The sequence below is a fragment of the Balaenoptera borealis genome (genome assembly GCF_965194805.1).
Source record: "Balaenoptera borealis genome assembly, chromosome: 18".
Taxonomy (NCBI): domain Eukaryota; kingdom Metazoa; phylum Chordata; class Mammalia; order Artiodactyla; family Balaenopteridae; genus Balaenoptera; species Balaenoptera borealis.
The window spans coordinates 21,403,376-21,426,946 of NC_138877.1; the positions used below are offsets into that span (position 1 = coordinate 21,403,376).

Consider the following 23,571-nt stretch of genomic DNA (forward strand, 5'->3'; position numbering starts at 1 on the left):
AGCCTAGAAAGAGTTGAAGTCAGGTAGGGCCAGACCTGGAAGAGTGATATTTTACTCTAATAGAGGCTAAAAAAAAAAAGAAAAGAAAACAAAGAAAAACAGACCACGACTGGAATTCCTGACAATAAAAGTCAATTCTAGCAGCTTCTACCTCAAGCCAGTACAAGCCTGAAATGAGCTAAATTGTATGAGCTCTATTATGTGCCCCTCTTGTAGGCTAACAGAGAAGGAGTCTAATTAACTAAGTTTTAACAGAGTCTAAAAGCAATCATAACTGAAGAGAGTACTAAAGGTATGGCTCACAGCCACGGAGGAATACCTAAGCCTTTGATATTTGTAACACCACCTACTAGATGATTCTCTTATTCTCAGAGCATTGATCCTCCCGTCACACATCAGTTAATGAACGTTTCTGTCCTATTCACACCACAAGAGTTCAAGTTCAGCTAACATCTGTGAGCATCTCCTAAAAGATGCCACTGGGGGCCTTGCCACTTTCTCTCATTTAATCCTCCCAACAACTCTGAGGGATAAACTTTCTTTGTTAGGAAAGAATCAAATCCCAGACTTGACACTGTGTCCAGAGCCCTCCCCCTACAATTTGATAATGTTCTGAAGGAAAATATATGTGCTGCTGATGACCAGGACCCTTCGGGCTTAGTTCCTCAGGCTGGTTTCCCTTTAGTCTTCCAGGTTTAAAAGTAAAGAAGGGCCTCCAGGTGCTATTACAAAGGCAGATTCACTGGGACTGCAGACTACCTCTTCTAAACCTAACAGAAGCGGGGAATTGGGGAATCAGAGAACTAGCATAAAAGCTGTGAAAAACCTCTAGGAAAACAGAAGGTGATCAGGTCCACACGTGGGAGACACATAGCCCAGAGGGGAAAAGTGCCGAGAGCCACAGACAGTGCAGTGGGCTTCCCCTTAGAGCCACTGCCCTTGGCCGGGACTGCCTGCCTGGTGACCAAACAGAGAAACAGAAACCTTGGCTGGTACCTCCTCCAGCCGGTGGGCTAAGTTCAGGCCAGGGCTGCAGATCTTGGCCTTCGCAGCACATAAGAATCACCTGTGGAGTTTTAAAACCTTCTGTCCTAGGCCTCACCTGGGGCTCAAAGTCAGACTATAGGTTCAGTCCAGGTGTCAGTATTTTAAAGCTCCGAGGTGATTCCAACGTGCTCCGAGGTCGAGAACCGCCGAATCAAAGCACGGGGAAAGGGGAGAAGCAGCCAGCTGGCCCCCGAGCTTTCTCTCCTCCTGGTCCTCCCAGCCCAAGGGATAGGGGATTGGGAGCTAGAGCAGCAGCCCACGCAGGTGTCGTGCAGGCATCCAGGGAGGGTGTGGGCAAATGGGGGACCTTTGAGCCCACCTTTTAATGCTAGAGGTCCTCTGCCCTAAGGTCCATCCTCCCCACCCCCCCAAATAGAATCACCAGGAGGCACACAGGCTAGGGCGTGAGCTGTAAAACCCCTTCTCCTGCTGAACACAATCAGCTGTGGCAGCTTAAATCCTCAGAACAAACTCAAGAAAAAATACTTAGGCCTATGAGAAGCAAATCTGTAAAGGAAATACTAGTAGCCCAACATTTACCTGACCATTCAGAAGTAACACACCATACAAAGGAACAATAACAACCACACAGATTGACGCAGGCAGCAACACTGGATGCAAAAAAGATAACATAAGAATTCCCAAGACCTTTATGACAAAAAAGCCTTAAACTGTTATAGACAAAATAATAAGACTTAGCCAGTTAAAAAGATACAACATGTTCATATTGGGATAATTTGACATCGTAAATTGCAGAACTAAGATGTTAGTTTCCCCCAAAATTAAACCCACAGTTTCAATTCAAATATCAAAAGGATTTGAGGAACTCGACAAAGTTCTCGTAAATGTTTATGGGAGAACAAGTCCATCACATCCGTAGCTTGTATGAGGAAGAGGAAGGACCAAGGACAAAAGACAGGGCTTCTGTCCCCCAGTCTCATGCTTATTTCACCCCACATGGCTACAGCTGTGAATTGCACTTCAATAACAATACATAAAGGTGAAAAGCAAGGCTGCTTTTCATATTGTGGAACAGTTTTCTTCCTCACAGGAAGGTTTAAAAGTTCATACATGAGCTTGGATGGCATCAAAACTCATCAAGTTTTGAAGAGTTTGCCGGGTTGAATCTCACTCCAAGTGAACAAAGGCAATGCCATCAAAACAGTGGGAGCAGAGGACGCTGTGTACAAGCAAAGGCTGGAGAGGCCCCACTCTCTGACTGACCCCCTGAATGTGCCTACTTACAGCAACACCCAAGTATCAGAGAAGGAACCCGTCCAGGCAATGTGTGTTCCCCTCCTGTTGCTGCAGTAACAATTATCACAAACTTAAGCAACACTTCTGTCAACTTAAAAAAACACACACAAATGTGTTACCTTCAAGTCTAGTTAGAAGTCCAAAATAGGTCTTACCGGGCCAAGTCAAGACATCAGCAGGGCTGCGTTCCTTCCAGGGGCTGGGGGAGAAAGCATCACCTTGCCCTCTCCAGCTTCCAGAGTCCACCGGCCGCCATCTTCCAAGACTGAATCACTCTGAGCTAGCTCTCCCGCCTCCCGCTTCCACCTTAAGGCTGCTTGTGATTACAGTGAGCTCACCTGGATGATCCAGGATCCTCGCCCTGTTTGAAGGTCAGCTGATTGGCATCCTTAATTCTCATCTGCAACCTTAAGTCCCCTTTGCTGTGAAATACAACCTATTCAGGTTCCCGGAGTTAGATGTGAGCATTTCAGGGGATCATTATTCTGTCCCCCACAAAATGTATCAGTTCAAGAATTTAGTGGGCTGGAGCTGGTTAAACAGTGTCTTTGCTACTGTCACGAAGTTTAGAAAAGCAGTGAGCGTATCATCAAGAAGTTCACAGTTTACTTAACCGGATCCACCACTACTCCACATGCCCAAAATGTTAAAAGGAGGGTCTCTCTCTCTCCCACTTGCTCTAAAACCATCCTACCCTTGTAAACTGGACAACTGAGCGATTTTTCAGAAGTTCCTGTTTCCGTTGTATGAAAGTTGTCTTTTGTCTCTGTGAAAGTATTCTTTTGGTCTGACTTATTCTAAGAATTGCTTCAATTTTAACACGTATGTAACTGGCAAATTACCTCCTCCCCAGGATACTAATGTGTTTTGTGGTGTGTGTGTGCACGTGTGTGTGTGCGCGTGTGTTTTAACCAGAATACACAATTCATCAAAAAGCTCATCCTTTTATCATTTTCCTGCATTTCCTTAAAATTAACTGGCTCATTAGATTTTTGAATGTGACTTGGGTCTCTTGATGTGTTTTTAAAGCATAAATTGCTTCCATATTCTCAGAAAAGCACTCTCCAGGAGATATGGAACTATGAAGCTGTGAAGCTGTGATTTTATCAGGAGGCACATACACACACACACACACACACACACACACAGAAATGTAGCCTTTGTATATCCAGGTTCAATGGTCCAGAATCATTTTTGTGTTACAGAGTATTGCAGGATTACCTTTCCCCTGAAAATTTTACACAGTCAGAAGAACATAAACTTTTGCATTCATTGTCAGAGGGTTTCTGCCCCACCCCCATCCATGAAATCATCTAAAGGTTAACTTGGAAGAAAAGCATTCAACATCAGCACAGGTGTAGGATATCAATCAGCCGGAACCCAGGGAAAGAGAATGAGTGTAAAAAAATAGTGGAGGAAATTGCAATATTTAAAATGTTACAATTGTTCACGTTAATGTAAAAAGGTCAAATTAAAAAAACTGGGAGATGTGCATTAAAGACTTATAGTAGATAATTCCTCCTTAACTTTAAGCTCCTGAACGACAGGTTCCATATCGTATCTCTTCATTTTTGTTTCTCTCTCATGGAAAGCCATGACTGGCCTTCCCGTGAATAGCATCTAAATGGCTCTCAATGTGAAATTTAGATACAAAGAAAGAAGGAAGCCTGCACTCAGCAGCATGTTTCATAGCTAGGGCCCAGCATGAATTTCAGGATCCAGACCTCATGGTGCAGAATCCAGGAGTGATGTGATCTGTTAAGTAGCAGATTTGCTGAAATGAGGTAGTTTGACCCCTCGAGCCTGCACGCCTGACGGCTGCACTGCGCTGGGGCCACAAAGCAAAGAAACATACACACTCTGGAGCCAGACTGGCTGCATCTCAAAATCCTAGTTCCGCCTCTTACTGTGTGACCTTAGGCAAGTTACTTAACCTCTCAGTGCCTCGTTTTTCATCAGCAAATGGAGATAATAATAATGCATATCTCACAGGGTTGTTGTGAAAATTAAGTGAGCTAATTTGTGTAAAGCACTTAGGACAGTGCTTAGAACATAGAAAATATCATACAACTATTTGCTACTACTATTATGTTATTATTATTATTATTATTATTATTACCATCCCTACCACCACTACATAGTGTCCCTAAAGAAGCGTTAGGCTGTAAAGATGAAAGATCTTATTAACTGCAGGGTATTAGAGAAAGGGTACTATCTCTTGAAAGCCCTCATATTTAATAGCTTTACCTTCATCACCTACAAAGACCTAATTTGACTAGAATTTCTAGTGCCCCAAATGACCTATATTTGGGCAACCTCTTGCCCTTACCCCTATAACCAAGGTAATGAGAAAGTCTATTATCTAATCATAATTGCTTTCTGCTCTTCTTTTTATGTCCCAAAGGCCTCTGAATTTGCTTGTTCATTTATTCCACGAATCTTTATTTATTTTCTAATGCTTAGATACTGTGTGCCAGGCACTATCTTGGGAAAAGTCCCTGGTTTTTATGGAGTTTACATTCATGGAAAAAGACAAACAATAAACAAGCAAATAAATAGACCAATAAAAAAAAATTCGTATAATGACAAGTGCTATAAAGAAAACAAATCAGGGAAATGTGCTATAGAGTGACTCAGGCAGGGTGAGCAAGGGCTAATTTAGGTTAAGTTGTCAGGAAAGGGCTCACTAAGGAGAGGCAATTAAAACTGATGCTGAATGATAAAGAAGGAGCCAGCCACGGGAACACGGAGGACACGTTCCTGGCAGTGGGAACAGCAAGTCCTAAGTCCTATGTGGAAACCAGCGGATGGGGTTGAAGGATCAGAAAGAAGCCAGTGCAGCTCAAGCAATTCATCAAGAAGCGATGAGATGTGCGTTAGGAAACAAGGAAAGAGAGGGAGGCTGGGCTGATAAGAGAAGGCCTTGCAGCCAAGCTAAGGAGGTAGACGTTATTCTAAGTGCAATGGGTGATCTCTGAAGGGTTCAAGCAAAGGGTTACATGGGTAAGGGTGGACACAGTGAGAGCAGTGGGGAAGCTCTTGCAGTAATCCAGGTGTGAATCTTAATGGCTTGGAGTATAGAGATGGCAGTGGAGATAGAGAAAGGTAGACAGATTTGGATATAAAATATATATTGGAGGTAGGATTAATAATATGTTGGTGAGTTTTTTGCAAGCACAGGATAATGAAAAGAATGACTCTGGTTTTTGAGCTGTGTACCTGGATGGTTGGTGGTGCCATTAACTAGGACGGGGAAAGTGGAGAAAGTTGGCGGAGCGCTGAGGGATGCAATCCAGAGCTCTATCGTGGCCGTGTAAAGTTAGGATGCCTATCAGAGACGTCCACGCTGCAAGGCCAAGTAGGCAACTACATATTTGTTTATTGCTTATGAAAGAGTTATTTGTGACCTTGAATAGGATACTTGTATTGAAGAGCCCTGAGAGTGAAGTCTAGTTATATCAATGGCAACGCACAGCCCTTTTGTTTGTTTTCCACTTCTATCTCCTGTTTCTATTCCTACCTCCAGTGTATAAGGTCCCACATAATATTCACTTGAGTCTCAAGGCTCTTGACCCATGAACATTCTTAATCCCTAAAACTCAAAAAAGTATTAGTTATAAAGTGAAAGCAGTGAAGGAGCGAACCAAACATTATGATGTAGTCAAAGACCACTAGCCTAGGCACCATGAGGCCAAGGTCATGACAAAAAGTGAGGTACGGGGGATGCCGGGTGGTGGTGGGATGAATTGGGAGATTGGGATTGACATATATACATTAATATGTATAAAATATGTAACTAATAAGAACCTGCTATATAAAAAAATTAAATTTAATTTAAAAAAACCCATATAACCCCAGACTAACCATGAGAAGGACATCAGACAAATACCAATGGAGACTCACTCTACAAAATATTTGACCAGTACTCCGCAAACTGTCAAGGTCATCAAATATGAGGAACGTCTGACAAACTGCCACAGCCGCGAGAAGCCAAAGAGACATGACCCCAAAATGTAGTGTGGGGTGCTGGATGGGATCTTGGAACAGGAAGAGGACAGTGGGTAAAAACTGAAAAGATGGGAATCAGGTATGAACTTACAATAATGTATCCATATTGATTCCCTAATTGTATTAAACATACCACAGTAATGTAGTGTCTGTAATGGGAAACTGGGTGTGGGTATACGACAACTCTCTGTACTATGGGCACATTTTTTCTGTAAATCTAAAGTTCTTAAAAAGTAAAGCTTATTTAAAAAAAAAAAAAAGGTACAGAAGAAAACAAATGATTCCTAGGCTTGACTCCTAGCTCATTCCTTTACTAACTGAAAAACCTAGAGCCAATTATAGAATATTTTGGAACCTCAGTTTTCCTCCCCTGTAAAATGGGGATAATAATTCCTGGCTCATTTGTGCCTTGTGAGGATGAAATTTGCTAACATCTGTAAACACCGACACAGTGCCTATACTATCTATGGTGGACATCTGTAAATATAGGTTTCTCCCACTCTTTTTACTTACTATCTCTCTACCTTGGTTCATCAAATGTAAAAAGAAGATGATTCGCTAGATGATCATTAAGCTCTATTTCAGCTCTTTAAAAACCAATAAACCATCCTCTTGATAACAACTGGATAAACTTCTTGGTTAAAGCTATTTTTTAACCCAATATTAGTACATCTTTCTGCAAGCTTAGGTCATATTTAGACTAGGGAAGATGCAGCATTCAGAAGCAGGCATTAGACCAGAGAAATGTCTCTCCAATGTTGCAAAAAAAATTTTTTTAACACTTTTATTGGAGTATAATTGCTTTACAATGCTGTGTTAGTTTCTGCTGTATAACAAAGTGAATCAGCTATACGTATAGCTATATCCCCATATCCCCTCCCTCTTGCATCTCCCTCCCACCCTCCCTATCCCACCCCTCTAGGTGGTCACAAAGCACCAAGCTGATCTCTCTGTGTTATGCAGCTGCATCCCACTAGCTATCTATTTTACATTTGGTAGTGTATATATGTCAATGCTACTCTCTCACTTCATTCTAGCTTACTGTTCCCCCTCCCCATGTCCTCAAGTCCATTCTCTATGTCTGTGTCTTTATTCCTGTCCTGCCCCCAGGTTCATCAGAACCATTTTTTTTTTAGATTCTATATATATGTGTTAGCATATGGTATTTGTTTTTCTCTTTCTGACTTACTTCACTCTGTATGACAGACTCTAGGTCCATCCACCTCACTACAAATAACTCAATTTCATTTCTTTTTATGGCTGAGTAATATTCCATTGTATATATGTGCCACATCTTCTTTATTCATTCATCTGTCGATGGACACTTAGGTTGCTTCCGTGTCCTGACTATGGTAAATAGTGCCGCAATGAACATTGTGGTAAATGACTGTTTTTGAATTATGGTTTTCTCAGGGTATATGCCCAGTAGTGGGATTGCTGGGTCGTATGGTAGTTCTTTTTTTAGTTTTTTATGGAACCTCCATACTGTTCTCCATAGTGGCTGTATCAATTTACATTCCCACCAACAGTTGTTATAAAAATTTTATCTCCCCCAACATCAGTAAAATTTCAGGGTAGGAATAACCTTGTAGAAGTTAGAGTAAATGAAATCTCACAGAGTGGTACTTTTAGTAACACTTGCTGAAAACACAGTCTAGGAGAATCAAAACCCAAAGCTCTTCATCTCAGACTCCCCTAAACTGGACAGGAAGTTTGGAGGTCTGGGCCAACCAGATGGATGGGGGATAAGAGTGGGAAGCTGTTAAGAAGCTTCTAGTATCCTACCAGCTCAAAGAGAGAGGGGCTAAGACAGGAGGGCCATACAGAAGATCAGCTCAGGTTAAAAAAGGGAGTCACTAGTTAGGGACTTTCTGTGTCCCCCTCCTCCAGGGACACCTGTCAGAACAAGAGCTTATCCAGCTGTGTGGCAGCAGCACTGATCTGAGTCCAAGGGGAATGCCTCTGCAGCCCACGCTGAGAAAGACACTGCTTGATCAAAGGACTTAGGAACAAAAATTAAAATGTGTTTGAGCCTTATGGTAGAAACAGTGTCAGTTTATCAGGACAGGGCCAGTGACCCCAAGAACAAGGCCAAGATGAGAAGCCTATAAGAGATGTGAATAAAGAAAAATCCACCCCCAAAACACTTTTTAAAGCTCCAAACCTATGCCAAGCTAATTGAAAAATGAAAAATCGGTCTGGCCCAGAGATCTGTTTGGTTTGGCTTGCACAATGTGTTTTTTCTTAATTGAACCCAATTGTCCTGTTCAGTTTTCCAAGCACCACTCTCCTGTCATCTTCTACCCCAACCCATAAACCAGCTATATGACTACATTAGTCCCGTAGGCATTCAGGTTCACAGCTACTGGTATGTAATTTCCAGACTGACTTACTTTTAAGTATTAGATATTTGAACATATGCTGACTGCAGGGATGACGGAGAAAGAGAACAATCCTAGGAAAAAGAGGAAAATAGGAAAAGGCCAGAAATTCCAGCCTTGCCGTCTTTGGACGAGGCATCTCCCCACACCCAGCCCAATTAAAGCAGCTGCAAATCGGGCCAAACCTAGGTCCAGTGAAATGGGTACCTGGCATAGTCATAGCTGCCTGTCTCTTTCAACTAGCCTTTCTATATTTGGAGAAATTCCCGAGAGGCAGAACTCAAATTCCCAGCCTTCCTGGTAGCTAGGACATTGGCTCATGGTCTAGGTTCCTCCAAAGACCATGGCAAAACTGTGGTTCCTGGCAAAACTGTGATGTGGACAAGAGCAAAGTGAACAAATATGATGTCTTTGCCAGCGTGGAGGTGGCTGGGCCATCAGGTTCCCAGTGGTTGCATAATTGATTCCCTAGTAAAGAAGTGACATTGACGAGGCAGGAGGCTCTGATGCTCAGTGGACAAAGAAAACAGCAGAAGTTTCCTCATCAGACCGGGTCGGCAATGCAATTTTACTCCTGGAATTTTAGCCTGGAGCCCAGCCCTCTCAAGAATTCTTTGAATTACTCAGTATCATTTTATTAAACTCACTTTCTGCTAAATCAGTCCAATCAGCTTCTATTGCTTGAAACCAAAATCCATGACTGATAAAGCAAGCAGTGGTAGATCCATCTTTGAGAACCTTTCATTGGGGCTGCCTTGGGAGAAAGCCATTCGTGCTGATTTCCACGAATCCCAACACCTGTGAAAGAAGCCCCAGATGTCATCAGGCCGCCCTTGTTCCCACAGAGGAAGTGCACAGGAGAAAACTCTTTTTTATCCTTGCTCTGTGAATCCTAACATGTACTTTCTAAAGTCATATCACCTTGCACACCCATTACTCAGTACTCCTGGCAGTTGACTTAATTGTCACCATCTGCAGAAGAGGTGGTTAAACTTTCACCACTTGCTACTTAATCAGTTGTGGAAAATGGCAGAGCTGAGGAGTCTATTCTCAGCCAGTCTGGGAGATGGTCTTGCTCTACATGACCCTTATAGTGACTAGTGAACTGGTTCCCTCTTCTCGGACCTCTGTGCAAGCAAGACACAGATTTTAAGCTAAGCTGCAAGGATGACAGCAAGCTGGTTTTCCTTTCTGTTAGAGCCAAACAAGGGATGTAGGAGTTCTCAGCTACAGCAGGGATTTTCAGACAGAATGAAGGACTCTGCCCACTAAGAAAGGCTGTCGAACATTCTTCTCTATTATTTCTGTCTGCTAGACAATTCTGTATTTACTACAAACAGTAGAGCAATTCTCATTTATAGTCCTCATGAGAATCCTTTCATGGGGATACTATTAAATCCCCCATTTTATGGGAGAAAAAGCTCAGACAGATTAAGTGGCTAGCTTAAAGTCATAGGGGATCCAAACTTGAGTTTTCTGATTCGAAGCTGGTGGCTTTTTCTTCTACATGTCAGTGGCTTTCAATGTGGGTTCCAGGGATCTCCGGGATGCTTTCGGGAAGCCAAGGAAGTCAATACTATTTTAATAATAATAATAGTAATAATAATATCCAAAGTAAAGGAGATCACTATCTCAAAGAGGTATCTACACCCCCATGTTCATCGCAGCATTATTCACAAGAGCCAAGACATGGAAACACCTAAGTGTCCACTGAGGAATGGATAAAGAAAATATGGTGCATATATATTTGTGTCCTGCCTTTTGTGACAACATGGATGGACCTTGAAGGCACTATGCTAAGTGAATAAATCAGACAGAGAAGGACAAATACTGTATGATCTCACTTATATGTGGAACCTATACAAACAGAGTAAAATGCTGGTTACCAGGGGCTAAGGGTTGGGGGAAATGAGGGTGCAAACTTTCGGTTCTAAGATGAATAAGTTCTGGACTCTAAGGTATAGCGTGGTGACCATAGTTAACAACACTTATCGTACACTTGAATGTTTCTATGAGCGTAGAGCTTTAATGTTCTCACTGTAACAACAACAAAATGGTAATTATGTGAGGTAAAGGATGTGTTAACTAACCTTATTGTGGTAAACGTTTCGCAAAATATATGTGTATCAAATCGTCACATTGTACACCTTAAACGTACACAATGGTATATGTCAAATATATCTCAGCAAAGCTGGGAAAATATAAAGTGTCATTTGCCCTCTTCTGTTTCATCCTTTTATGAGGGTGCAGGGGAATTTTCCAGAGGATACCTGACATGCAATATAACAGACTGAAGCAGAAGTATATGTGAGAATCCCGCTGTCTTCTATTAAGACAAACATTAAAGAGATTTTCAAAACTGCAAAACAGTGCCACTCTTCTCACTGTTTTGTTCTGGAAAACATAAGTATTTTTCATAAAAAATATTATTTATGTGAATATATAATGGGTTTATTCGTTTTATTTTAAAATGGATTGATACATTATCTTCAGTGTTCACAGCTTTCATTTCTAATACAGCAAATATTTATAGATGTAACCCACAGAAACAAAAACGCTTTGGAGTCCCCAATAATTTTTCAATGTGTAAAAGAGTCTTGAGACCAAAATGTTTGAGAACTGCTCTCCTGCATTATAGCTGCCTTAAAAAAAATATCCAGGGTAGATACAGATTTACCTTGATTGCATTTTAACAATTTGATGCCAGTGCTAAACCTAGATTTTCTGCTTACACCTTGTATGCTCTTCCTCCTTGTCTTGATTTGGATTGATGAGTTCGTGAATGACAGCCAAAAGTCTTGAACTGTAGTGATTATAGACTCAAGCAGCTTCCTCCTCTCAATTCCTAAAGTACCTAGTTCACTGTATGTTCGATTAATATTTGATCACTGGATGAATGACTAAAACAGATTGCTATCACAGACAGAGGACCTGCTTGATGCCTCTGCTTGATGAACATGTGCCCTTGCTCCTGAGTTCAGTTGCCTGCCAAACCCAGCTCAACTCAGCCCTGGCAAGGCCAAGCGCACTTCGGCCCCGGATGTACAGCGATTGTATACCTGTCTCCCTGCCTTTGGATCTGACCCCTGTCCAGAGTCTATTCACCCACAAGACCCAGCTTAGCCACCCTGACCCCTACACAACTCTTTCCTGGAGACACTAACCCACAATGATCATCACATTCTGACATCGTGTAGGAGTGTTTATCCACGTCACCTATTTTGCCTCCTGATCTCATTCTATCCTGCACTGCTGTCTTTCTAAATCACCTGCGTCTATTTCGTTTTCCCTGCAAGATCTTAGATTTCACGAAGGTTCTCAGAGGTCTTCTGTGGTGCCCACAGAATCAAGCATAGTGCCAAGTTAATTATAATCACTTTCAACTTAAAAGTTTACAAAATAATTGACACATCACCTCACTGTTTTCTCACCAAAGCCCTGTAGGTAAATTAGGGAAGGCCTCTTTTTATTATCTCCACCTTACAGAGGGAGGCTTTAAAATTAAGCAGCCTAAGGTCACTCAGCTAGTGATGGACAGAGTCAGGATGCCAACCTGTGTCTTGTGATGCCCTATTCCGTGCTTTCCCCACTGTATCATGCTCTAGTTTCCTAATACATACCTATTTAATTTACCTGAAAGACAGCTTTGAGAAAAACAACAGCTCTAGATCTATGAGTCAGAACAGTCAGGAATAAACCCAGGTCTCCTGATTCTCTCTCAGGTGCTGCATTTCACAGCCATCTTTTCCCTTGTGATTTTAGCTGTTAAGGTAGTCAGCACATGTGCTGGTTAATCCTATACATAGTTCTCTCAGAAGGTATACAATTAAGTGTCACATAAACATCCCTTTTCCCTCTTTCTGCCCTATATGGCTAATTGGTAACCTCATTTACTCATTTGTTTTTTGGGCAAAAATGTAGGAAAATATTCTGAAATAATCCAGTAAATGCAAGTTGTGTCTATAAAATTGATTATACATTTATAATTCCTTATCTTTTCTCTTCTTCTCATTCATTTGCTCACTAATCCCACAAGCATTTACTAAGCTCCAAGTATGAACAGAGCTGCATGATGCTGGAGGGACCTGCAATAAGTAAAAGAAATGATATCCCTGCCATTAATGGGATTATCATCTCATGGTTGAAATGACATTTCTAGAGAAAAATTCTAAGGCATTAGAAGTGTGAGTTAGCTCAGTGTAAATTATTTATGGAGGTGATGAAGGACTAGAGAGTAAGAAAAAAAGAGTTCTTATTACAGAGAGAAATAATTTGGGGAAAGCTTCGTACAAGGGATGCTTGAAAGAAGGATGTCATGAGATATGTCTCAAAAGAAATGTAGAATATGGTCTGGGAACATGACCTCCATCTACAGCCTCCAAACCACCCCCAAATAATCAAACAGTCAAATTAAAAACAAATGTAGCCACAAGACAGGTTGCCTGGCTCCTCACACCCAACCAGCTGCCACCCCTAGGTCCTTCCTACAGAGAAATTCCGGAGCCCCCCATGGGCTGGTAGAGCATTTCAGGGGAGGGGGTAGCATCAGAACTGGTCCAGGGCAAAAAGAAAAAGTGAGTCCATCCTCCCAGATACTATGTACAGTGCATCTTCCTTCCCCCATGGTGCTCAAGTCTTTTAGGAACAACTCAACATGCCATGGACACCACATTCCTCTCTGACCTGCATCCCAAGCTATTCTCTATGTCTCTCTCCTATGATGGGCTTCTTTCTGATGCCCATGCCCTCAGGAGTTTCCCCTGCTGTGCATCTCTGTGCCTCTACAACTCAAGTTTGGATTAATAGTACCCACAAGACCTATAGTACCCACAAGACCTATAGTACCCACCAAGGTACTATAGGTACACAAAATGGGACCCTTCACTCTAGCAGCGGGACACTGCAGTATACCAAGCACGCCACTGGGGGAAGACACAGTGGGACCAGAAGGATCTTGGGAGCTACTCAGACCACACTATGTGATTAGCTGAAAAGTCAAGCTACGTGTAATGCCCTCCTGGATAGTTCAAGATATAACATAAAGAAGAGAGAGCACGCCACATGGCTATGTCAAAATCGAGAAGGTTGAATAATGACATTAAGACCACATCACAGAGACCTTGTAGGGTAGGGTGGGCTCTGTCGCTGGTAATGGCTCGAGCATTAGGGACACTGTATTTCGTCATAACATAATGTGATAAATGTGGTGCTTTGAGAAGCCGTGGATGAAAGAGGCTGGGGGAATAACGGACTCCCCATAGGCCTGGATTATGAGGGCACCTGCTACAAGCTCACTTTTCAGACACTGTAACCATTTCTACACACACTTTCTAGACCAGAGTCTCTGAAATGAGATGTCACATGTGAGTTTCATTCTGCAAGCTTTCAGAAGGAACCACTCCAAAATCTACCCCCTTTTAAACAAATGGAAGCATGTAGTTCTTTAAAGATGAGGTTCCATCATGTGGGACAGAGATGAATTTTTTTTGGCAAATAAACCTTTGCTCATGAGCACGTTGCTAAATATGCAGTCTAGAAAAGAACACTTTTCTGTTGATGGATAGAATGATATCCACTTATTACAGACGACAAATTGAATGGAAGAATTTGAAAAGTAGCTTTATTGTGATTCCAACAACAAAACGAGGCTCTGATAATTTTTTCAAATTCCATTGTATCATTCAGATTCTATTTGGGTTTCAGGGGAAGAAGGTGGTGGGTGGACGCCAATCTGCCTGGGATGAGAGATGTGGATGGACTTTCAGGTGTCCCAGTGACAGCTGACAATCCATGTTTGACAAGTCAGAATTCAATCTCTTTACCTTTCAGTGCAAGATCGTCACATTAAAAGCCCAACTTCTGGGGGAGACAGGGAAGAATAAATCAGGAGTTTGGGATTAACATATACACACTACTATATATAAAATAGATAATCAACAAGGACCTACTGTATAGCACAGGGAACTCTACTCAATATTCTGTAATAACCTACATGGGAAAAGCATCTGAAAGGAATGGATATATGTATATGTATAACTAAAGCACTTCAGCTATACACCTGAAACTAACACAACATTGTAAATCAACTATACTCCAATATAAAATAAAAATTAAATTTAAAAAAAGCACAATTTCTGGGCTATGAAACACAATGGGAAAGGAGTGAGGGTCAGAAGAGCAAGAAATCGCCTTTCTAGGAAGCAAGGACTGGGAACCAAGGCCACCAGCTCGCGCAGTGAGTGCACGACTGCTTGTACCGCAAGGAGACTTTGAGCATTTCTTCCAAGTATCATGTATGGACTAGGGCAGAACACAAGCTTTAAAAGCTTTTTGGAGATTTAGTCATAACAGTCAAAGAACTGAAACAAGGACTTGGGGCTTAACGTAATAACCTCACTCAACACTTTTTTTTCCCCCAGACAACCCTTGCCCAGGAAGGGGAAGGGATAAAGGGCAGGTTTCTTTTCCTCTCCATCAATTCTCCATGTTCCTTTGCTGTTTGCTGCGGGAAGTTAGCCTGAGCCCCTTGGAAAATTAATAGATTTGTTTAATGAAGGCAAAGGGCAGAATTGTAAAACTTTACTTGATTTGGTTTTATTTTAAACACATTTTTACTACACTTTTAATCCTATACATCTTAGGTTCTTGACACTGGTTGTAGATTAGGATCAGCTGGGTGTTCTTTTGTTTTGGTAATAATGTCCCTGCGGGACCTGAACATTAGTATTGTTTAAGGTACTAATGTCAGAACTTCTGGGAATGGAGCCCAGGCAAAGTAATTTTCAAAAGCTCCCCAGGTAATTCTAATATGCAGCCAAAGTTGAGAATAACTGCTATATTGAAAAAAAAAAAAACTAGGTGTTGGTTATAAGGATTTCAGTTTTAAAATATCTGTCTGGCCTCAAAAATAATGTCTCACTGGAGGAAATTTCGCCTTCGAGATTAAAGAATGAAAAAGAAAGTATCAAGGTGTAGAGAATCCTTGTGGGGTGCGTGTGTTCTATAGTTAGGGTGTTGATATAATTCAGTAGTTATTAACAGCCTTGGGAGCAGAAGCTTTTCTGATAATCTGATGAAGGCTGTATCTTCTCCAAAACAATGTACATAAATGCAAATTTTGCAGATTTTAGGACTATCACTCTCTTCCTAAAACCGATGTTAAGGACCTCTGATATAGTCATAGACGTTTATAACTACCATAAAAGAAACAAATAAGCAGATAAAAATAATCAGCCATAAGAATTGAGAAACCTAAGACTGACTCTTGATTTTTCCCCCTAAATTGCTGTGTGATTCTAAATAAATTACTTAAGCTTGCTAAGCCTCAGTTTTTCTATAAAATGAAATGTTTATCTGCCTATAGGGCAATGTGGTTAGTATTTTTACAATTTTGTAAAAAAAAAAAAAATCAATTCAGAGTAAATGAATACATGTAAAAGTACTTTGAAAAGTTACGATTTATTGTCAGAGATATTCAGAATTAATCTAAGAAGAAACATACAATCTCTTGGGTAACTGACATGTATGTCTCGCTTTCACTGCTATGTACACCTGCCCTGTGAGCAGACCATCAATTATAAGGAATTCAGCAACTCTTGAGCTAACTCAGAGCTAACTCTGTATTAGATGGACGGTGAGTCCCAGCCCCAGTTGGCCTATATATTCAATCTCTCTCTCCCTGTGGTATGATGACCAGCCTTTAGTATTCACTTTCTGTCTAACTGCTAGTAAATCCATTCTTATAACTTGAAAAAATTCAGCGTGTGTTAAAATGCAAAGGGAAAGTAGTAGTTTCAGGGGAAATTAAACCCATGAACCAAAATTTGGTCTTTTTCACGGGAGTCCTGAGGTATTCGTTTCTTTCCCCTCCACCTCCTACCTGACCTGAGGCCCTGGGGATTCCCACTGGTTCCCTATCAGAGGATCTCTCCCTAGTAAATCAATCTTCTTATTTCCCAAGGAAACACTGTCTCAGAAGTACCTTCAGTCCCAAAATATTAAAGTGTAAAAATCTAGGATTAAGAATAAAGCTTGCTTTTCACAGCCAGTGCTACAGGGATAGGGCGATTTATCCTGACTGTGGTAAGATGTTAACCAGAAGTGCAAATGTTATACGCAAAGACTCGGCAGGGCTACCCTAAAAGAAAGACACCAGCCAAAGCCTTCATGTTCCTGGGTGTCAATATTTCCTATTATTTCATTGTCTTAGTTTGAATAAAAAGAAATAAAAATGAGCAAGGAGGATCCAATACTCATACTGAATTTTGATTGCTGTTTTCCAGTCCTCAGAAACATATGTTAAACAAAATGCAGAGTCACGTAGCTCAAGCTACTGTCTGTTTGTTCATAAAGGAAAACGCTTTATATGCAGAAATTTCAAGCGAGAGGAGATCTCAGGTCTCCAAAAGCAGCCATTATCAAACAAAGCAATCAGAAAATTAATGCGCTGGAGATGGCTGTGAGCACAATCTTGGCTATCAGGGAGCGTCTTCATCTCTCTTGGTAGGAGCTTGTTTTTGAATTGCTTATTGTACCCACAAAGTCTATCTAAATGTTCTTTGCCATAAATTCCTCCCCCTCTTTTATAGAGCATTGTTTAACTGTCTAGGTATTCTTTCCCTAAACCCTTGCTTACCATCTACTATGAGTAAGACACTGAAAAGAACGGTATTTGAGAGCATTCAAGATATTTTTGTTACATATAAAGAGGAATGGGCCATTTAAAGACCTAATCAGTTTGATTCTGTCCCTCCAAACCAAGGTCTCCCTAGGAGATGACCTACCTGTGCCCTCTTGCCCCAGCTGCTTTAAAGTGGCTCTTCATCCCAGGGAGCTAATGGAGGAAGCTGTACTTCAGTGAAATGGTTCCATCATCCCTTTTCCTCCCTGACCACAGAAGTTGGGCCATTCTGGAGGGGTATGTGTGTGTGTGTGTGTGTGTGTGTGTGTGTGAAAGAGAGAGAGAGAGAAAGTATGTCTTCTCCTCAAACAAGGGCACGGCACGTATCTGAATTCCAAATGACTGAAATTTGGTGTTTTAGGTAATCCTATATTCTGGTTAATTGAGAATTGCCACTTATATAAATTACCAGGTCACAAACAAATAGGGTAAAAAGGCTCTCAGGGTGGTGACTTCCTTTGTATTAATCAGGAAAATGCACACCCAAGAGTTGAATAACAAAATCATATACTTTTTTCTTGGACAGTTGATATTTTGTTTCTGTATATCATGACTAATCATAATGGCTATAATTCATCACATTAGAAAAGCAATCAACAGTTCTAGCTGTACAAAACTAAAATTGATTGAGATCCTTTGTCACCCTGGCAGAAGATAATAATTACATCATTATTTATTAACTATAGAGCCAATAGCCAAAAGTCTTTTTAACTTCTTTTGATTTAAGATCTATTACACATTATAGTCCAGCATACGCAAACAAAGCAAAATAGAACAAAATTAGAGAAAAATCAAGTTAGTGTATTTAATCTGAAAAATCCTGCAAAGAAAGCTACTCTCATGTTTACCTACCATTGGTAGAACATCTACTCTGCACTTAGCACTGTCATAGGTGCTCTGCATATTGATTCATTTTCTCCTCACCACATCCATGGAGGCATGTTGGTTGCATCCATTCTAATTAGTGAAAAACTACACTAACAAAGATCCTGTAGATTAGTACAGGCAACACCTTTCACAGATAATATGTTCAAACATTAGAAAAACAAAACACTCTTCTTGGAAACCATGTCTTAACTTTTACAATCAAGAGTTTTTTGAAGGATAAGCAAAACTGACGCATATCCAGAATCTCAGAGGATGTCCCTCTTGGAGCCACATTTCTTCCATCTCTTCTTGGCCCACAGAGTGTTCCCAGAAACAGGCCAGGGACAGAGAGGAATGACGGAAATGAAGAGTCATCAACCACACTGAGTGTCCTTAAGAACGGCTCTGATGTCATTTGCCTCCACCTTCCAAGAATCCTGGGATGGCCCTGCACAGACAAGTGACAGATACTGACAACTCAGTCTGTGAAGATAGTGGCGAACGTCACTGAGGGAGATTCGTGTTAAGCATTACATTAACTCAAGCTAATGTACCCTCCTTGCAAGGATGGCCAGTGTGAGGTGACGTGAGGTTAGGACGGTCCGATGCATAGTTGGATGGAGATGAGCTCTGTTCTGAGTATGCAGAAGTTAGAGTATAGATCCTCAAAGGAAGTTTTTCCACGGATAGCAAGAGTCAAGCAAGCAGTAGCTCCCACCTCTGGAATGAACCTGTGTTCCTGGCTGGATTGTGACCACTTACTAGACTCTAAAGGGTGGTCAGAAGCAGGGACCAGGACACTCCCTATTATACAGTTTCTGAAGAAAACATGGGCAAGAGTTAGGAAGACACTTTTTGCTGACTCTCCCAGGGTGCCCCTGTGGTATCTACCCTTCACAAAGGAAGCAACCTTAAACTAAGTTATAAAGAGTATTTGATACATGTTTCCTCTCCTTTCTCCATCATCCTGATTCTTCCTTTATGACAAACACATGATTGCCTGGCCCGACCAGTCCCGGGCCAGTAGAGGAAGACATTCCCACTTCCCCCAAACTGTACAATGGTGGTTGTGTCCAGCTGGTCCTATCATCATGGGGGAGAAATTAGCATGATTAGAGGCCAACTGTTGCCTTCATTCTCTCTGCTCCCTCCTCTGCCTGAGCCTAAGACCTTTACAGGTTCCCCAAATTTGAGTGACAAAGCAACTGACCATGGACTCATGTTCCCCTATATTTGTCTCATTATGTACCCAAATTTGTATCTGTCAATAAGAAAAGTCTCTGGCTGCTTATTTGTTTGTAATCCACCCTTTGGAATGCTCTACGTATAAAAATATTATTAAAAATATATAATGACTTTTATGGGACATTGGAAATGTGAACACCAACTCTATATTTAATGATATTAAGGAAATATTAAATTTCTATTTAGGAGTAGGAATGGTATTGTGATAGTATTAGGATTTTTAAGAGTGCATAGCTTATATATATATATATATATATATATATATATATATATATATATATATACTAAAATGTTTACATATTGAATGATATGATGTCTGGGATTTGTTTCAAAATAACATGGGAGCGTTGCAGCAGGTAGGGATATGGGTGAAACAAGATTGGCCTTGAGTTGATCATTGTTGAAGCTGGGCAATAGGTTCATTGTGCTGGATTTCGTTTTGTTTTGTTTTGTGTTGTTTGTATATGTTACAATTTTTCCATAGTAAAAAGTTTTTTAAAAAAGAATCAAAATTGGTTAAAGTTACTTTAAATTCACGTTAGAAAACATTTTTTCAAAAATACTTTAAGATATGTGCAATTTTATGATTTAATGTTAAATGGAATAAGAAGATATAAAACTGCACATAAAATATTGCATGCACATATATATATGCATGGAAATGGAAGAATAAAACTACACAAAAAATAAATTATGGTTGCCCCTGACTGGCAAGAATACATGTTATTATTCTTTACTTGTTGTTACTTTTTTGCATTTTCCAAATTTTCTAGAAAGAAAATATATTATGTTTTTGATTTTATGAAGTTATTTGTATAAACCATGCTCATGATATGTAAGGTGAAAAAAAGTGTTATAGAACTGTATATGAAATAGAATCTGAATTTGTTTTTAAATGTGCGTGCATGGTGTGTGTGTGTGTACCTAAAATAAACATCATCAAATTGTTAATGATGATTATCTCTGGGTGGTGGCATCATTTGGTCATTTTTATTTTTTTCTTTGTCTCAGTATGTTTCTTCTTCAGTTAATAAGTATAATGTTCTAATCAGAAAAATATAGCATGAAAAAAATTAAACTTAGATTAATTGTATTTCTTTATAAGTAAAGGATTGTCTATATAGGGCAATGTAAATATAAGGAACTATGTTATATATATTTATAAAACAGATAAGTAAGTCCAAGGGAATTTTAATTCTCTTTGAAAGCATATGGTTTTTTGTTTTAGATTTTTTTTTTTTTTTTTGACGTGGACCATTTTTAAAGTCTTCATTTAATTTGTTACAATACTGCTTCTGTTTTGTGTTTTGGTTTTTTGGCCACGAGGCATGTGGGATCTTAGCTCCCCGACCAGGGATCAAACCTGCACCCCTTGCATTGGAAGGCAAAGTCTTAACCACTGGACTGCCAGGGAAGTCCCTGTGTTCAGGTTTGAACAATGCTGACATAAAATCCTGTGAACAGCCATTATGTGGCGATGCTCCTGCCTTCATATACTCAATTCCTTAATAACTATGTTTCATTTTCTGTCCAACTCCAGGTATATCCATGCCAATACCAGTCTTTGGGCTCCAGGATGATTCGAAGGTCTTTAAGGAAGGAAGTTGCTTACTCGCCGATGATAACTTCGTCCTGATTGGTTCTTTCGTGTCCTTTTTCATTCCCTTAACCATCATGGTGATCACCTACTTTCTAACCATCAAGTCGCTCCAGAAAGAAGCTACTCTGTGTGTGAGTGATCTTGGAACACGGGCCAAATTAGCTTCTTTCAGCTTCCTGCCTCCGAGCTCCCTGTCTTCAGAAAAGCTCTTCCAGCGGTCCATCCACAGGGAGCCAGGCTCCTACGGCAGGAGGACTATGCAGTCCATCAGCAACGAGCAGAAAGCTTGCAAGGTGCTGGGCATCGTCTTCTTCCTGTTTGTGGTGATGTGGTGCCCCTTCTTCATCACCAACATAATGGCCGTCATCTGCAAAGAGTCCTGCAACGAGGATGTCATCGGAGCCCTGCTCAATGTGTTCGTTTGGATCGGTTACCTCTCCTCAGCAGTCAACCCGCTAGTGTACACACTGTTCAATAAGACCTATAGGTCGGCCTTTTCCAGGTATATTCAGTGTCAGTACAAGGAAAATAAAAAACCATTGCAGTTAATTTTAGTGAACACTATCCCAGCCTTGGCCTACAAGTCTAGTCAGCTCCAAATGGGACAAAGAAAGAATTCAAAGGAAGATGACAAGACGACAGATAACGACTGCACTATGGTTGCTCTAGGAAAACAACATTCAGAAGATGCTCCTACAGGTAATATCAACACAGTGAATGAAAAGGTTAGCTGTGTGTGATGGACTGGTTGCCATGGCAACTGCGGAGGGCACACTGAGCAATTTTCCCCCTATCTGGGAGGAAAAAGAAAAAAGAAAAGAAAATAGGGAGACTGGAAAAAATTAGGCCAGTCTAATGGAACCAACAATAATATCTATATGCCTCATTTTATTATGTCAGTGAAAAGCAGGGTTCAATGCCACAAAACGTGCACTTCAAAAATATTCTGACAGCATTTCAGCTGTGAGCTTTATGATATTATTTTTAACATTGTAAATTATATGTCTTTAAAATAATTAGCTTTTATTGTGTAATTACAATGAGGCCATAAAGAAATCTAAATTATCTTCCATTTGCAAGTGTAAAACTTGCTACTGTGTTGTTAATTGATGGCATGAGTTGGTTACCTGTCGCTGTAAACAAAAATAGCTCTAAATAGTGAAACATTGGATGAATATAATGGCCTCTTACATAAAGAAAAAATTCTCTTTAAAACTTACCATGATACACGTTTTGGATGACAACGACAAAAAGACACTAAAGATGGTGTTATGAAATCTGTATTGCTAAGATACTTAAAAGAAATACTTGACAACTTTTTCAATCCTGCTTTTTCATAGATGCCATTTTGCGATATTCACAAAGTTGCTGGCATTTGCTGCACTTCAAATTAATTCTTCTCAGAGGTGAACAAGATTTTAAGTGTTATTTAATAACTATTGCTGCTTTCTCTTCTACTACTTGTGCTTTATTCTGAATTTCCAGTGTGGTCTTGTTTAGTGTTTCCTCTATTAGGTAAACTATCAAAAGGATAATCAAACATTACCAGATACATTTCTAGAAATTGCTTCTCCTAACAGCACCACAGAAGTGTTTGGTAACTTGCCCTTTAATGACTGCATCATGCCTGCGCTCCTCTGAGCAGTAAGTGGTATTGATGTAACTGTGTCAGGATTGAGGAATAAAGTCAGGTTTTTGGCTACTGACAGAAGTAGAGTCTTAGGACATCTCTGTAAAACGCAGGTGACCCACCTGTTGGCACCCATCAGATAAATCGATGCTTTCAGATCAATCTATATTATTTACTAAAACTGTTCAGCTTTGGATTCACAATCATTGATTGAGTGTACACCATCTGTGAAGAAATTTCCTAGGTACTAAGGATATAAAAATAATTAAAACAAGATCTTTGCCTTTAAAGAAAAGGACCTAATTTGAATGGCACTTATCAAAAATAGTAATTAACAGACATTTGGAGAATCAGTGCAATTTATTTCCTTCTCACCTGGCTCAGAAACAAGTTTATTTCAACTCCAAGGGTAGTTTTCTCAGTAAGTTTCCTGACTGGTTGCCAACGAATACCAACCAAACAAAGGAGGGGGAAAATACCACTTGAGGTCAAAATCTGCAATTAATTTAGGAATATGAGCTTCAACCTGGACCCCAACTATGACTACCGTAGTTCTGAGCAAAATTTTATTCCACTTTCCTGAAAACAAACTCATTTATTACTCACTGACGCTGGACATCCCACCCCCCAAAAAGCAGTAATATAATATTTCAAAGAAAAGTTTGTTAAGGAGACAGAGATTAACAGCAGTTAATTCACCTTGATATTATTACTCTAGGTTAAATTGCACATTCTTATTGGAATGGATGTTAGATATGTGATTACAATACTGAAGCATTTCTATTGAATGAGAAATCGTTTTTGCTGTACGCCATTAGAAAAAACTATATATTTGAAAACTAAAGAATGTGGGAGA

General features: G+C 40.3%; 1 protein-coding gene and 1 long non-coding RNA gene across 3 annotated transcripts in view; one reads left to right on the forward strand and one right to left on the reverse strand.

Annotated features, from left to right (window-relative positions):
* Positions 1-22,554, forward strand: part of HTR2A (5-hydroxytryptamine receptor 2A) — a 59,185-nt gene extending 36,631 nt beyond the window's left edge. For both annotated transcript variants that reach the window (XM_082365560.1, XM_082365561.1), the window contains exon 3: positions 21,026-22,554. In XM_082365560.1, the coding sequence (XP_082221686.1) occupies positions 21,026-21,825 (800 nt within the window). In that variant the 3' untranslated portion in view covers positions 21,826-22,554. The remainder of the gene's footprint in view (positions 1-21,025) is intronic.
* A 323-nt stretch (positions 22,555-22,877) lies between these two features.
* The window catches only part of LOC309615715, a 29,000-nt gene continuing 28,306 nt past the window's right edge, over positions 22,878-23,571 (reverse strand). Inside the window, exon 5 of the long non-coding RNA XR_014237011.1 lies at positions 22,878-22,962. This is a non-coding gene — a long non-coding RNA (uncharacterized lncRNA). The remainder of the gene's footprint in view (positions 22,963-23,571) is intronic.